The sequence below is a fragment of the Magnolia sinica genome, chromosome 5 (genome assembly GCF_029962835.1).
Source record: "Magnolia sinica isolate HGM2019 chromosome 5, MsV1, whole genome shotgun sequence".
Classification (NCBI taxonomy): Eukaryota; Viridiplantae; Streptophyta; class Magnoliopsida; order Magnoliales; family Magnoliaceae; genus Magnolia; species Magnolia sinica.
The window spans coordinates 115,629,877-115,644,550 of NC_080577.1; the positions used below are offsets into that span (position 1 = coordinate 115,629,877).

Here is a 14,674-nt window from a genome sequence, read left to right on the forward strand (position 1 = left end):
ACGTATAGATTTTTGGGCCCTAGGACTAAATTTTGGCGTAGAATCTAATGTTTGGACCGGGGTTTATATCATCATCACAGTGGGCCCTATAAAAATCGAGGGTGGATGTCTTGTTTTCTTCAATGTGGCCCACCTGAATCACATGTAAAACTGATTTTTTTATCCCTGGCCCTAACGTGAGATTATATGTCTAATGTAAGGTTCAACACAAGCCTGATCCATTTACTTAAACAGACATATTTCTAGCTTGAACCTGACACATATTTCTAGCTTGAACCTGACCCCCTACCCAATTAGTTTAGTTGAAACCTGCCTCAAAAGTAGGTTTGATTTAGTTAAATTGTGGGCTGACCCAACCTACGTTTTAGGCCAACCCATTTTAAATTAGGGCTAGGCCAGTGAATGGGTCTATATTAGGCTCCAGTCCAACCCATTCAGGTCAGGTCTCGAACCCACAAGCCAATCTGGCCTGCTCATTGCCCAATGCAAGGTACAATTCCTGTAAGGTAAATAGGTAGCAGGAAAAGTTCAAAAGTGGGATGATGTTCTCTTACCATGACCATCACCATCGTGTGATGAAAAGAGCTATTAAGAAGATTTGTCACATGTTGATTTAATGCAACTGCTTGGACCTGTAATAAGATCAAGAGAACTACAAAGATGTAAAATCAATTATTAAGTTCTTTGTATAAATTTATGCTTCATTAGAATAAATAAGTATGACTAAAGTTCATTGGTATAATGGTGATGAGAGAGACCTTAGTGAGATTCAAGCTAGCCACACATATTGGCTAATTTCAGTGCTTCCTTTAAAACCGGTTTTCCATGTCTTCTGAAATCGGACTTTGATTCAGGCATTTTCCAAGAACCTCATAATGAATACCCCACAAGTATGTCATCCTCTTCCGCTCTAGTAATAGGTGCAGCTTGTTTCCTCTTGAATTGAGGTGATCTTTTGGGGAGCAGGTTATGAGGGCTTGTTCCTCATTGTATTCATTGCCAACAACAGAAATCTTACCTGCATTAAAGAAGGACATTTTATATAGGAACTCACTTTTCGTAAAAGTGGCAAATGTAAATGAGATCTCAAGTAGGTCCTACCATGGATGGGCCATATCCCAAAATTCACACCCCATTGGACAATCCTACCAGTTGGATTGGGATCATTCATCCTACTTTTTTTTTAAAAAAAATAAAATAAAATTATTTAATGGAAATGGTTAATTACATCCATAGAGAGGCAGTGAGGCTTTCCTAATGAGCAGGATTTCCCAAACACGAGACATGTTCACATGAGTAAGGTGTTAGAGTAAGGGGCTGCAAGTAAGAAAGCAATACTTCACATTAAAATGCCTGGCAAAATTACAAAATTTCATCAAGTCTTGAAATACAGCGAATGCTATCTCATATGGATACTGGGTATTCACAGTTTCATGGCTGATAAGGCTATTCTCATGACATCAAAAATCTTGATAAAGTGCTGCAATGTATACAGACTACAGAACTATAGAGATGACGGGTGATATTGGTGATATAATAACTAAAGAGAAGAAGGGATATATCGGTGATAATATATATACACACACACACACACACACACCTTTTCTTTTCCTTCGAAAACTTCCCAGGTGATCCAAGGCAAAGATACAACATAATTTTGGATATTAGATCAAGTACAGAACCATCCACGCTTATTATAACCATTTCTTGTGTGACAGATCTAAAACAAAATTAGACATGTTGTCCCTCCAAAGATGCACAAGAGCATCATATGTGAGATAAGGACACAAACCTCCAAAAATGGGTAGTCCTGCATTACTCTTATGCGATGTGGTAGGCATATCATTGAAAAACCTATCCTCCTGAAACGCATTAAAAAACAACAATTGGAGTAGATATTTACTATTACAACAATATTGAAGAAATGCATGACTTTTTCAGATATATTAAAAATAATAATAATAAATGATGGAACAGTGGTTCAACAACATGAATTATAAAGGTGAGGGGTTGGAAAATATTTTAGTATACAACGATTTTTTTTTGAACTATAGTACAACCTCTTAATAGTTACAACATTTTATTGATCATTGCCAAAAAAGGAGAAAAGGCAACAGACTAAATTTGTCGCTATAGGTTAATAGCTACGTTTTATTTCCCCCCTGTAGCTGGTTTGTAGCCATTGCGCTAGATCCGTAACCAAAGTAAGATTAGATCCGTAGCCATTGCCTTTTTAAAAAAATGGGGAAAGCTAAAGAAATCTCCTTCTGCTACAAATAAAAGTACAAGCATACACAATTGTAGCTTTGACAACAAGCAAATTCTCACAAAAAAAAATGACAAACAAGCATGACTCTAGCAAAGTTTTGAAGGCGAAAAAAAATACAAGTTTTGATGAGAGGTTGCAAACGCCTGAGTTTTGAAGAAGGTTTTTCATTGGGGGATTTTGGTAGGAGGCCACAAACGCCTGAGTTTTGAAGAAGGTTTTTCATTGGGAGACTTTGGTGGGAGGCCGTCTTTTGATTCCTTTGATGGAAAAGATAGGAGTTGGGCAGTTATACCACAATACAATTCAGAGGCACCTTTCTTGTGTTAAGATGTGGAGCCACATCTAGGACCGTCCTCGACCGGTCGTGAGCCATGCTCGACCGGTCGTAGGGTCCGGCTCGACTCAAAGTCCAGCGAGCACTGTTTTTTGATCCCGAGGTGTTCGACCGGTCGTGGCCCATTCACGACCGGTCGTGGGGTCCTCTCAACCGGTCGTGCAGGCTGCACGACCAGTCGAGGTTACGCAGATTCGTTCCGCGATTTTGCGCGGATTTCGTGTCGCAAGTCCTTTCGCAACTGGGATGCCGAAAGGGGAGTTTCCTAAACTATAAATAGTGGTTCCTAGGGTTTTTCACATGGAGAAAAAGCAAAGGGAAAATTATTCTAAGGTGTGGGCAAAGGGTTTTTTATGTGCTTCCAAGGGAGAGGTTAGTATATTGTTTTGTAATCTTCGTTCTTCATAGTGGAAGTTTGCATCCGTGGTTTTTTACCCTAGTTTGGAGTTTTTCCATGTATATCTTGTCTTGTGGTTTGTTTTGAATGCTTTAATCTATTTCTAGTTTATATTTCTTCATATTTATCGTTTGTGGGTGAGGCCTGAGATTAGATCTAGGCTCACTGCGTTGTTGGCATGCTGCGCAACAACTGGTATCAAAGCTATTGGTTTAATTCTATTGGGAGCGATGACGGAAGAAGAGAAAACTAGAATTGAGAAGTTTGATGGTTTAAACTTTGCTTTCTGGAAGATGCAGATGGAAGATTATCTGTATCAGAAGGACCTCTATATTCCTCTAGGAGGAAAAGAGAAGAAACCATAAAAGATGTTAGATGATGAATGGTTTTTACTAGATAGGAAGGCTTTAGGAATGATCCGACTCTCTTTATCTGAGAGCGTCGCCTTCAATATTTCTAAGGTAAAAATGACAAAAGAATTAATGGAAGCCCTAGCCACCATGTATGAAAAACCCTCAGCATCCAACAAGGTTCATCTTATGAAACAGTTATTCAACATGAAGATGTCAGATGGTAGGAGCGTGGCTGAACATCTAAACGAGTTCAATACAGTCACGAACTAGTTGGAATCCATTGACATTGTTTTTGAGGATGAGGTAAGGGCGTTATTGATCTTATCCAGTTTACCAGACAGATGGGATGGTTTGGTGATTGTTGTGAGCAATTCTTCAGGGTCGACAAAGTTGAAATTTGATGATGTAGCCAGTTTAATTCTCAGCGAAGAATCTAGAAGAAAGGCTTTAGAAGTTTCAGGGGATTCAAGGAATGCTCTAAATGTTGAAGGAAGAGGAAGATCGCTGAACAAAGGAGGCAATAAACATGGGCGTTCTAAGTCAAGGAAGAAGTCCAAGGGACCGAAAGACAAAGACGGGTGTTGACATTGCGGCAAGAAGGGGCACATGAAACGTGATTGTAGGACGCTCAAGAAACAAGAAGGAAACTCTCAAGGCGGGAAAGATTCAGCGAATCTATCTGAGGAGAGTGACATAGAGGCCTTAATCTTCTCTCTTGATGCGAGGAATGAGTCTTGGGTTATAGACTCGGGTGCTTCGTTTCATGCCACTTTATGTAAGGAAGTTCTGCGTGATTATATGTCAGGTGACTTTGGGAGAGTCTACCTGGGTGATGATGAGCCGTGCAGTATTGTTGGAAAGGGAGACGTTCATGTCAATCAGAAAGACAAAATAATTTTAAAATTGAAGGATATCAGACATGTATCGAGTTTGAAATGTAACTTGATCTCAGTGGGGCAATTGGCCGATACCGTTTATGTGACGACATTCACTAGTGATTCCTGGATAATCCCAAAAGGTGCCTTGGTGATATCTCGAGGGAAAAAGGAAGGTACTTTATACGTGACTTCAGGATCGTATTGTTCACTCTTAGTCGCATCAACTGGAGTGAATGAGCAGTTATGGCATCAGAGGTTGGGACATATAAGTGAGAAAAGGATGAAAGTGCTATTGTCAAAAGGGAAGCTACCAGGGCTGAAGTCTATTGACTTGGAATTCTGCGAGGACTGCGTATATGGCAAGCAGAAGAGAGTAAGTTTCAAGAAGATAGGACGCACTCCAAAGACGCATCTGTTGGAGCTTGTACACACTGATGTGTGGGGACAACACATGTATCATCTCTTGGTGGCTCACATTATTTTGTTTCCTTTATTGATGATGCTAGTAGAAAACTGTGGGTCTATTTTTTAAAGCACAAATCTGATGTATTTGACGTATTTAAGAAGTGAAAAGTTATGGTAGAAAACGAGATAGGTAAAACAGTAAAATGTCTCAGATCTGATAATGGGGGAGAGTACTGTGAGAAGAGATTTGAGGAGTATTGTGCAGCAAATGGAATCAAACATTAGAAAATGATTCCAGGTACACTACAACAGAATGGTGTGGCTGAGCGCATTAACAGGACCATCCTTAAGCGCGCCAGGAGCATGAGGCTACATGCAGGGTTGCCCAAGACCTTTTGGGCAGATGCTGTGAATACTGCCGCATATCTCATCAATATAAGTCCCTCAGCATCATTAGATGGTGGGCTACCAGAAGAAACGTGGACTGGGAAAGAAGTGAACCTTGCACATCTCTAAGTGTTCGGTTGCACTTCATATGTGCACATTGGTGCAGAGCACAGAAACAAGCTGGATGTGAAGTCCAGGAGGTACACGTTTATAGGCTACAGGCAGCATGATTTTGGCTACAGGTTTTAGGATGCAAAAAATAAGAAAATCATCAGAAGCAAGGACGTAGTCTTTTGTTCACTCCCCTAGTATAGGGTTGTGATGTAGTAATAAACTCGGTGAGACCGAGGTTGAATCCCAAGGGATTGATACTTGTACGTTACCTGAAACTAGGTAGAAATAGAACTAGCCTAAGATGAAATCCAAATCCAATATAAAGTGATGAATAATGGTGAGAGATTAATCTAAAACTTAAGAGAAATCAGAGATAAGAAACTAGGGATTCAGAGGATCCACTTGTAGAGATCAGGGAGATCTTATGCCTGCATCAAGAATCATGGAAATTAAACTGAACTTACTTGATCTAGTTTTCACGAGATGAAAGGTATATGAATTAGAATGGATTCCATCACCAAACCATGCCCAGGAGACAAAGCAAACAACAGAATTAAACCAATCACCAACCAATCAATAATGCATGAAGGTTAGGAAGGGTATCGTCATCCGACCATACCCATGAGCGATGGTGAACAACAGGGCTTCCTGACGTCATAAACATCAAAAGGAAAAAAGGAAATATTCAAAGCCATTGCAGACCCATTGTAATTTCAGTCACAACAGACCATTAAAGACTAAAAAAAACATTCCTTTAATAATCAACTAAAATAAAATTCAGTTCCTAAATTTAAATTAAAAGCATAAAATAGAGTCTCCCATCTCGCTACAGGCTTCACCTCTTAGCCCTATCTAAGAGGTTTTAGCCTGACATAATCAAACTAAAATCCCTTAACATAAAAAGTAATAAAAGAAAGGAGGAAAGAAAAAAACTCTGCCAGACGTAGCCAGCCCACGTTCTCTCTCTCCCTCTGCTCACGTCCAGCCCAGGCCGTCAATCCCTGTCCTCCAATCCTCCTTTTTTTTCCCCCGTTCTTCTGTTTCTTCTCTCCTCTTATAGCTGTCCAGCGTCCTGGAGGAGTCAGTTCCGCACTCCTCTTTACGCAGCCGGTGCAGAACTTGTTACGCATTCCTGATTTGGAATTTACGTTGACATGTATGGTGGGGCCGTGCTTGGTGTAACTTAACAAATCCAGTCCGTTCATTAGATTGTGCACGGAAAACCAGCTGGACCTGATCGATTTTGGATCTGATTCGTGGTGGTTCACGAATAATCTTAATTCACCGTTAGTCATCTATTTGGATGATCGAAGACTGATCTTCTATGGTTTCCTAAATGTGTTACCTAGGTGAGGGAGAGAGGGACCTTGGGCTCTTAATGGACGGTCTAGATCTGATCGATGACGTACGGTGGTGGCCCACAAGATTCGCCCGACAGAGCCTGCGCGTTTTAGCACTGTGATGGTCGGTGGACCCATGATTGATGTCAGTAAAAAAATCCACACCGATCATTGAACTTTACTCAAAAAACCATTTGGAATTGGCTAGTTTTTTATTAGAATCGGTGTGGCCCACGTCGTTTTCTATTCCGCCGTCCATTTTGCGATTGACGGTGCTCTTACATGCTTACATTTGCTTGAGTCCGAAGAGAAAGCTTGGAGATGGTCAAGAATACCCTCTGGAGCAGATGGACGGCTCAGATCACTCAAAGGAGCAAGAGGTGGGCCCCACTGAGCGAAACCGGTGGACCCACGTCCACTGCTGTGAGTGAAATCCGGCTTTGAGAAGAAGAGTCGGTCAGCGCTTGCTGACCGACTTTTGGATATTTGGTGTACGCCCGGTGCACCTGTATAACTTGCACATGCACTACATGTATGGGTCCCACAGAGATGTTTGTGAGAAATCTACTCTGTCCATCCATTCCGCCATATCATTTAAGGCGTTGATTCAAGAATTGAGGCATATCCAGATGTCATGTGGGCCCAAAATTGATGGTTTATGGGCTGATCTATCCGTTGGGCCACTTCTACTAGGATCCAATGGCTGAAATTTGACGTGTATGGTTAATTTGTGGTTCTTAGGCCATTTATGAAGTTTCGAGCCCAACGGATGGTGGGAACCCTGTGATCTAGTATTCTGGACCAATTTCGGGCCACTTGAGCTTCAGTTTCTCGATTTTCTTAGGTCTCTGGCATGTAAATTCGTCGATCTTGGTCTCCTGGGGTCCTTTCCATGCTTTGGTGAATTCTGAGGGTTAAATCTCAGCTTTTAGCACCTTGTTTCAGTCCAAGTTCGTAAATACACCCTGTATCATAAACACGATTAAATCGGGCTGTTAAACAGTACCATGTTCGTAAATCCCGGCAATAACTGGGATCTGATATGCAATATTTGATCCTCAACATCTTTAATGAAAAAGTGATGCATAAGGACAGTGTGCAGGAAAATAAGGCCGAGGAGAAAGAATTCATAGAATTGGAAGAGTTACAGGACACGGATGTTACAGCGCCATAGGATTATCATGCACAGGAGCATTATGAGGCAGAGCTGCAGACACCGGTTGTGAGGAGGTCTACTCGGGAGAAGAGACCCATGGTTCGTTATTTACCTTCCTTACATTATCTATTGCTGACAGATAATGGTGAACTAGAATGTTTTGAAGAGGCGTTACAATCAGATACACGGGTTAAGTGAGAGCAGACCATGAATGAGGAGATAGACTTTCTTGAATCTAATCGTACATGGGAGCTAGTCACTCTACCTAAGGGTAAAAAAGCTTTACATAACAAGTGGGTTTACAGACTGAAGGAGGAGCACGATGGTTCAAAATGGTACAAGGCTAGAATGGTTGTGAAAGGGTTTCAACAAAAGGCAGGTATCGATTCAACTGAAATATTCTCACCTGTGGTGAAAATGTCTACGATTCATATGGTCTTGAGTATAGTGGCTACAGAGGACTTACATTTAGAGTAGCTAGATGTTAAGACAGCCTTTCTTCATGGGAACTTTGAAGAAGAGATATATATGCATCAGCCGACAGGATACGTGGCACCAGGAAAGGAGAATAAAAATTGTAGACTGAAGAAGAGTCTATATGGCCTGAAGCAGGCCCCGAGGCAGTGGTACAAGAAATTCGACAGTTTCATGTCGGGAAACGGTTATAGGAGATGTCATATAGACTATTGTTGCTATTTGAAGAAGTTTGAAACGTCATACATCATCATTCTTCTGTATGCTGATGATATGCTTGTGGCCGGTTCAAGCATAAAGGACATCTCAGATCTCAAAAAATAACTGTCTAGAGAATTTGCCATGAAGGATTTAGGAGCTGCAAAATAAATCCTAGGCATGAGGATAAAGCGTGACAGGGAAAACAAGAAACTGATTTTGTCACAGGCAGAGTACATAGCCAAGGTACTTGATCGATTCAATGTGGGAGGTGCTAAGCTAGTTAGCACTCTATTAGCCAACCACTTCAAGCTATCTAAGGAAGAAGGTGCAAAGACGTAGGAGGAACGAGACTACATGGCTAAAGTCTTATACTCGTCAGCTATTGGGAGTCTCATATATGTTATGGTGAGCACGAGGCTAGACATTGCTCAAGCAGTGGGAGTTGTTAGCAGGTTTATGAACAACCCCGGGAAGGAACATTGGGAAGCTGTGAAGTGGATTCTTAGATACCTGGTAGGTACTAAGGATGTAGGGCTGTGCTATGGTGGATCAGAAATCAAGCTACAGGGCTATGTGGATTCAGATTTGGCAGGAGACATCGACAGCAGAAGAAGCACTACAGGTTATGTCTTTACTCTAGGTAGTGCTACAGTCAGTTGGGTCTCTCAGTTACAGAAGATAGTATTTATCAGTACGACAGAAGCAGAATATGTTGTGGCTACAGAAGCGTGCAAGGAGATGGTATAGATGTAAGGTTTCATGAAAGAGTTGGGTAAGAAGCAAGAAGATTGCAAGATGTTCAGTGACAGTCAGAGTACAATACACTTGGCTAAGAATTCAGCCTTTCATTCAAGGACCAAGCATATTGCCATCAGATATCACTTCATTCGTTCGTTACTGAAAGATGGATCGATTGTTCTGGAGAAGATTCATACAAGTGAGAATCCTACGGATATGCTGACCAAGGCGGTTACACGGGAGAAGCTGAAGTTCTGTTTAGCTTTGATTGGTCTTCAGGCTTAAAGACAGGGAGGTGATGCACTCCGGATGAAGAAGACGAAGGTTTAAGACGATGTGTCTCCAAGTGGGAGATTGTTAAGATGTGGAGCCACATCTAGGACCATCCTCGACTGGTCGTGAGCCATGCTCGACCGGTCGTAGGGTCCGGCTCGACCAATTGTGGATCGGCTCGACTCAAAGTCCAGCGAACACTATTTTTTGATCCTGAGGTATTCGACCGGTCGTGACCCATTCACGACCGGTTGTGGGGTCCTCTCGACAGGTTGTGCAGGCTGCACGACCAGTCGAAGTTACATAGATTCGTTCCGCGATTTTACACGGATTTCGTGTCGTAAGTCCTTTCGCAACTAGGATGCGGAAAGGGAAGTTTCCTAAACTATAAACAGGGGTTCCTAGGGTTTTTCACATGAAGAAAAAGCAAAGGAAAAATTATTCTAAAGTGTGGGCAAAGCGTTTTCTATGTGCTTCTAAGGGAGAGGTTAGTATATTGCTTTGTAATCTTCGTTCTTCATAGTGGAAGTTTGCATCCGTAGTTTTTTACCATAGTTTGGAGTTTTTCCACGTATATCTTGTCTTGTGGTTTGTTTTGAATGATTCGATCTATTTCTAGTTTATATTTCTTCCTGTTTATCGTTTGTGGGTGAGGCCTGAGATTGGATCTAGGCTCACTGCGTTGTTGGCATGCTGCGCAACATCTTGTTGGACACATGCCATTACCTTAAACATGAACCAACCAAATAGTTACTGTAGATAGATGTAGTGACCGTTGTCCCTGATGTATTCTGCCCATGTTTTTTGTTGAGCCAATCTCGAGAAGAGAACATCTCACTCAACTCTCCCCTATGTTGATATAAACTCTCTAATGCTATAAAGTTTGTTACGAATCTAGTCGCCGCAGGCCTCAACAACTCTCGTCCTTTCGTGAACTTCCTCATTATTGCGAGATTTTTATTGGAAATAGAAAAATGTAACAAATCAGTGAAAACATGATGTAAGCTACATAGCGTGTAATGTAATCTACATAACGTGTAGCATATACAAATTATGATGTAGCATAAGCTACATGTGAGTTAAGCTATTTTCATGAGCTACGTATTGTTGAGGCTATGCTACGCTATGTAGCGTAAGTTACACACTACATAGTAGAGCTATTTAAAATACTGGAAGACATATACCAAATAAGGAGCATCAAGACAATATGGTGTTTGATCTCATAGATACCTAGGTGATACATGTTTGTTGGGTGTAAGGTGTTTATGTTAGCCTGGCCAAGATGATGCTAGCTGGAATCTGGATTAAAGTCCTATTGTACTCTTATTTTAGTTCCTTAATAGAAGTTAGTTTTAGGCGATGCTAGCTGGACTAATATCTTGTTGTACTCCTATTTTAGTTTCTGAATAGAAGCTAGTTTATCTTTCCAAAGAAAAAAGAAGAAGAAAATGATGATGATTACTCATATGATATTACAACAAGGAAGATAAAATTAGTCACATAATTGAATTGGAAGAGGCATTCGATGCATCTGATGATCCATCATTTGTGCAGGCAACCACTGTACATGCAGCAAGCAAACATGTGCACCTCTATCCAAAGATTCCAATCCTAGGCCTAGTTCTAGTTGTTGCATGATTCAAATATTATGCTGAACGAAACCATCTAATTGGTGATCGTCAAACGGACTCTAAAATGGAAATTAAAGAATGAAGAAAATTCAAAGAATAAATTTCCATTTGTAAGAGGTTAAAACTTACAATTTCCCAAACAATCTGAATTTGCGGCCCCGCCCCATCTAAAGATGGCCCTATGATTTGAGTTTGGATCAGTACATGTATGCCACATGTCGTGCATATGGATCATCATTCGCCATCCTCGTCCAAAGTATCAATGAATTTGACTTTTCAACATATGGACCAGACTAGTTTACTTTAAATGGAAGAAAATATCTCGAAAAAAATAAAGAACCATCGTAGTCTCATCATGAATTTTTTTTAGCAAGAACATATCCAACATTTTTTTTTTTTTTTGGTAATTTTACCTTTCCTGTCCGAGGCCGCTCCTTCAATTTGGCGAGCCTATTCCGAATATGTGAGACAGCTCCCCAGCATTTCAATGTGTTTGCAACATCATCAAGCCTCAGTAGATACTCTTCTTCAGTCAATGGAAAGGATTTCTATAAAACAATGCCCATCCATAAATGCATATTCCTTCAACTGGAAAATATGAAGAGAAACTTTGGAAGATCAAACAATTGCAATCATGAAAATTGGACTTTAGAATAATCTAATATTTCTTTTAGCCAGCATGGTAATCTTTCAACAAATTCAAAATCCAAAAAAAACACCGCATGTCCTCCAAAGTAAACTTCTCTCGAACTTGAGGGCCAATGGATCATTTAGAAAACAATCCACGTCTTCCAGCAGATTGGATCTGCTTTTACACAGATCTCAAAAATCCCTCTACCTAGAGAAGAGCAAGGTGGTAGAAAGAACCAAAACCTAAGCACTTAGTTTAAGGATGCACAAATGGTAAAAGAACAGGTAAAGAAACAAATATGCCTAGAAACAATTCAAGAATATAGCACTTAGAAACATGGGTGTAAAATTTACGACCGGACTTTTGTATTAGCACCAGTCTTTTAAATAGCGAATGAATAGTGTATAGCACAACATTCACACCAATGTCAACTTACGGGATTTTATGAAGAAATCAGTAGCATGATAGTAACCAAACATAATGGTTTGTTTAGAGTATCCTGGTTGCTTTATCATTTCAGAAAACACGGTATCTACTTGTGAGAAAATATCCTATCTTTTCCAGAAAATATTATGGGTACTTTGTTATTTTCATTATCAGATTATGAAATACTTTTTCCTTATTTATTTTATTGTAATTTTGTGGAACATCAACGGTATTTTTTATTTTTTATTTTTCTGAAAAGCACATGATATTTGAAGTAATCATAATTGCTTCATCTGTTCATGTATTCACCTTCTGGAAATGTCCGACCACTTCAATGGAGTCTGCTAAATGTGATGTTTTCCCAAAGAAAGAGCGAACACTAGTGGCAATCACAACAGCTTCAACCTCTCCACGCTTATATGTCGAACCGGAAAATACTTCATCTCCTGTCCTGTTTATGACCGGAAGAGATTCTCTGGTAAAAGCAGACTGCATGAAGGACACCAAAATCTCATAAGAGTTCAGTTTGATGGATTCGTCCTGTTTGCAATGGAAATTATTGCATGGATACTAAAATCACATGAAGTTGTTGCTCCTTGTTTTTTTTTTTTTGGGTTAGCTTGTTAGTACACACCCATGTCAGTACACACGCTCCATGTTAGCCACCCCCTCTAGGGATCGATACCAAGACCTCAAGTGTTGAAACGAGGTATCTCCACTCAGTCTGCCAGTTGAGCTATGGATCTGGGTGTTGTCGCTCCTAGTTATGCTGAAAAGTTATGTATGCATTTTCCAAATGGTTACAGTCTTTCAAAGGGAAATTTTATTAGGGCATGAAAGATCGATTCAATGTGGCCATGAATTGACCATGAATAACAAATGAGGCGGCCGAAATCTCAAAGTGGAAGAGAATACACAATTCAATATTGCCATCACAAGCGGTTACCTGATCTGTCATCCAGTTTCATGAAATGAAAATTAAACTTATTTCATTATCTAACTATCAGATTAGTGGACATTTATTGGATGGTTAAAAGTGGAAAAAAAATCCAACGGTCCAATTTCCACAAATAAGCATCAACAAATCATATGATAGGATTGTTTGATCTTGGGAATCAGACTTGGTAACAGTGGCTGCACAATTATTCAATTTTATTTGAGTTATATATTCCACATGTGCAATTTCTGAGTGCTCATGTATCAAGCATCATATGCTGAAACTACTTCGGATCATTAAAAGCAACTCCAATCATATGAAGCATTTCAATCGTCAAATTAGCCTAATCATATGAACAGGCCAAATCCAATGAAATGGCCCAAGCATGTCAAAGGTTTGGATCTCCAGAATAGGCCAAATCATGTGAAAAGCTTGGATCACTATAAACAAACTCAACAATATTAGTGAAGCATTAGTATGAATGGCTTGGGTCTGTGAAAACAGGCCCAATCATTGAATGGTTTGGGTCAGTGAAAACAAGCCCAATCCTTAAATGGTTTGTAAACTAAAGAAGTCCTATAAAATTAATAGTATGGATCATTTAGATACAACCTTAGTGCCATAGAAAGCAGCTTCAATCATATGATGAGTTTAGATCACTAAAAGCAGCATGACTCATATGAGGTATTTGGATCACCGAATGAGCTGAATCATATGAACAGTTCGGATCCACTGAAATGACCCAGACACATCAAAGGTTTTGATCCATTGAAATGGCGCAAGCATGTTAAAGGTTTGGATCACTAGAAATGGGCCAAACCATTTGAATAGTTTGGATCATTGTAAAATGAAACCATATCATTTGAATCGTTTGTAAAATAGAAGAGGGTCCTAAAAAATTAATGGTTTGGATCACTAAGAACCAACGTCAATAATATGAATAGCTGGATCTAACTTAACATATCCATTGGGATGGGTCATGGAAAGAGGCTTCAATCATATGATGAGTTTAGATCACTAACAGCAGCACTAATCATATGATGCATTTGGATCGCTGAATGGGTCGAATCATATAAGAAGTTCAAATCAGCTGAAATGGCCTAAGCATGTCAAAGGTTCTGATCGATTGAAATGGGCCAAATCATATGAATAGTTTAGATCATTTGTAAAGCTAAAGAGGGCCCTACAAAATATAACACATGGATCAACATTACATATCCATTACCATGTATCATGAAAAGCAGCTTTAATCATATGATAAGTTTGGATCATGAATAGGAGCTTTATCGTAGGATGAGTTTGGATCACCGAATGAGCTGAATCATAAAAACAATTTATATCCACTGAATAGCCCAAGCATGTCAATGTTTTTCATTCATCGAAATGGCCATGCCAAAGGTTTGGATCACTAGAAATGGGCCAAATCATATGAATTTGGATCGTTGTAAAAAGAAACATGATTGTTTGAATTGTGTGTAGAGTTGAAGAGGGTCCTACAAAATTAACAATGTGGATCACTGAGAACCAACATCAAATATTACGAATAGATGGATCTAACTTAACATATCCATTGGAATGGGTCATGGAAAGAGGCTTCAATCATATGATCAGTTTAGATCACTAACAGCGGCACTAATCATATGATGCATTTGGATAGCTAAATAGGCCGAATCATATAAGAAGCTCAAATCTGTCGGAATGGCCCAAGCATGTCAAAGGTTTTGATCCAT

General features: G+C 39.9%; 1 protein-coding gene across 2 annotated transcripts; it reads right to left on the reverse strand.

Annotated features, from left to right (window-relative positions):
- Positions 1-1,630: 1,630 nt before the first annotated feature.
- Positions 1,631-12,598, reverse strand: LOC131246893 (plasma membrane ATPase 4-like). 2 transcript variants are annotated; one of them, XM_058247359.1, is made up of 3 exons: positions 12,317-12,598; positions 11,364-11,498; positions 1,631-1,862 (listed from the first exon to the last, which is right to left on the reverse strand). In XM_058247359.1, the coding sequence occupies exons 1-3, from the start codon at positions 12,500-12,502 to the stop codon at positions 1,695-1,697; spliced, it is 489 nt and encodes a 162-aa protein (XP_058103342.1). In that variant the 5' UTR covers positions 12,503-12,598; the 3' UTR covers positions 1,631-1,694. The 2 variants fall into 2 exon arrangements, with proteins under 2 accessions (XP_058103342.1, XP_058103343.1); XM_058247360.1 differs by lacking the exon at positions 1,631-1,862 and adding an exon at positions 11,040-11,271.
- Between the last annotated feature and the right edge of the window lie 2,076 nt (positions 12,599-14,674).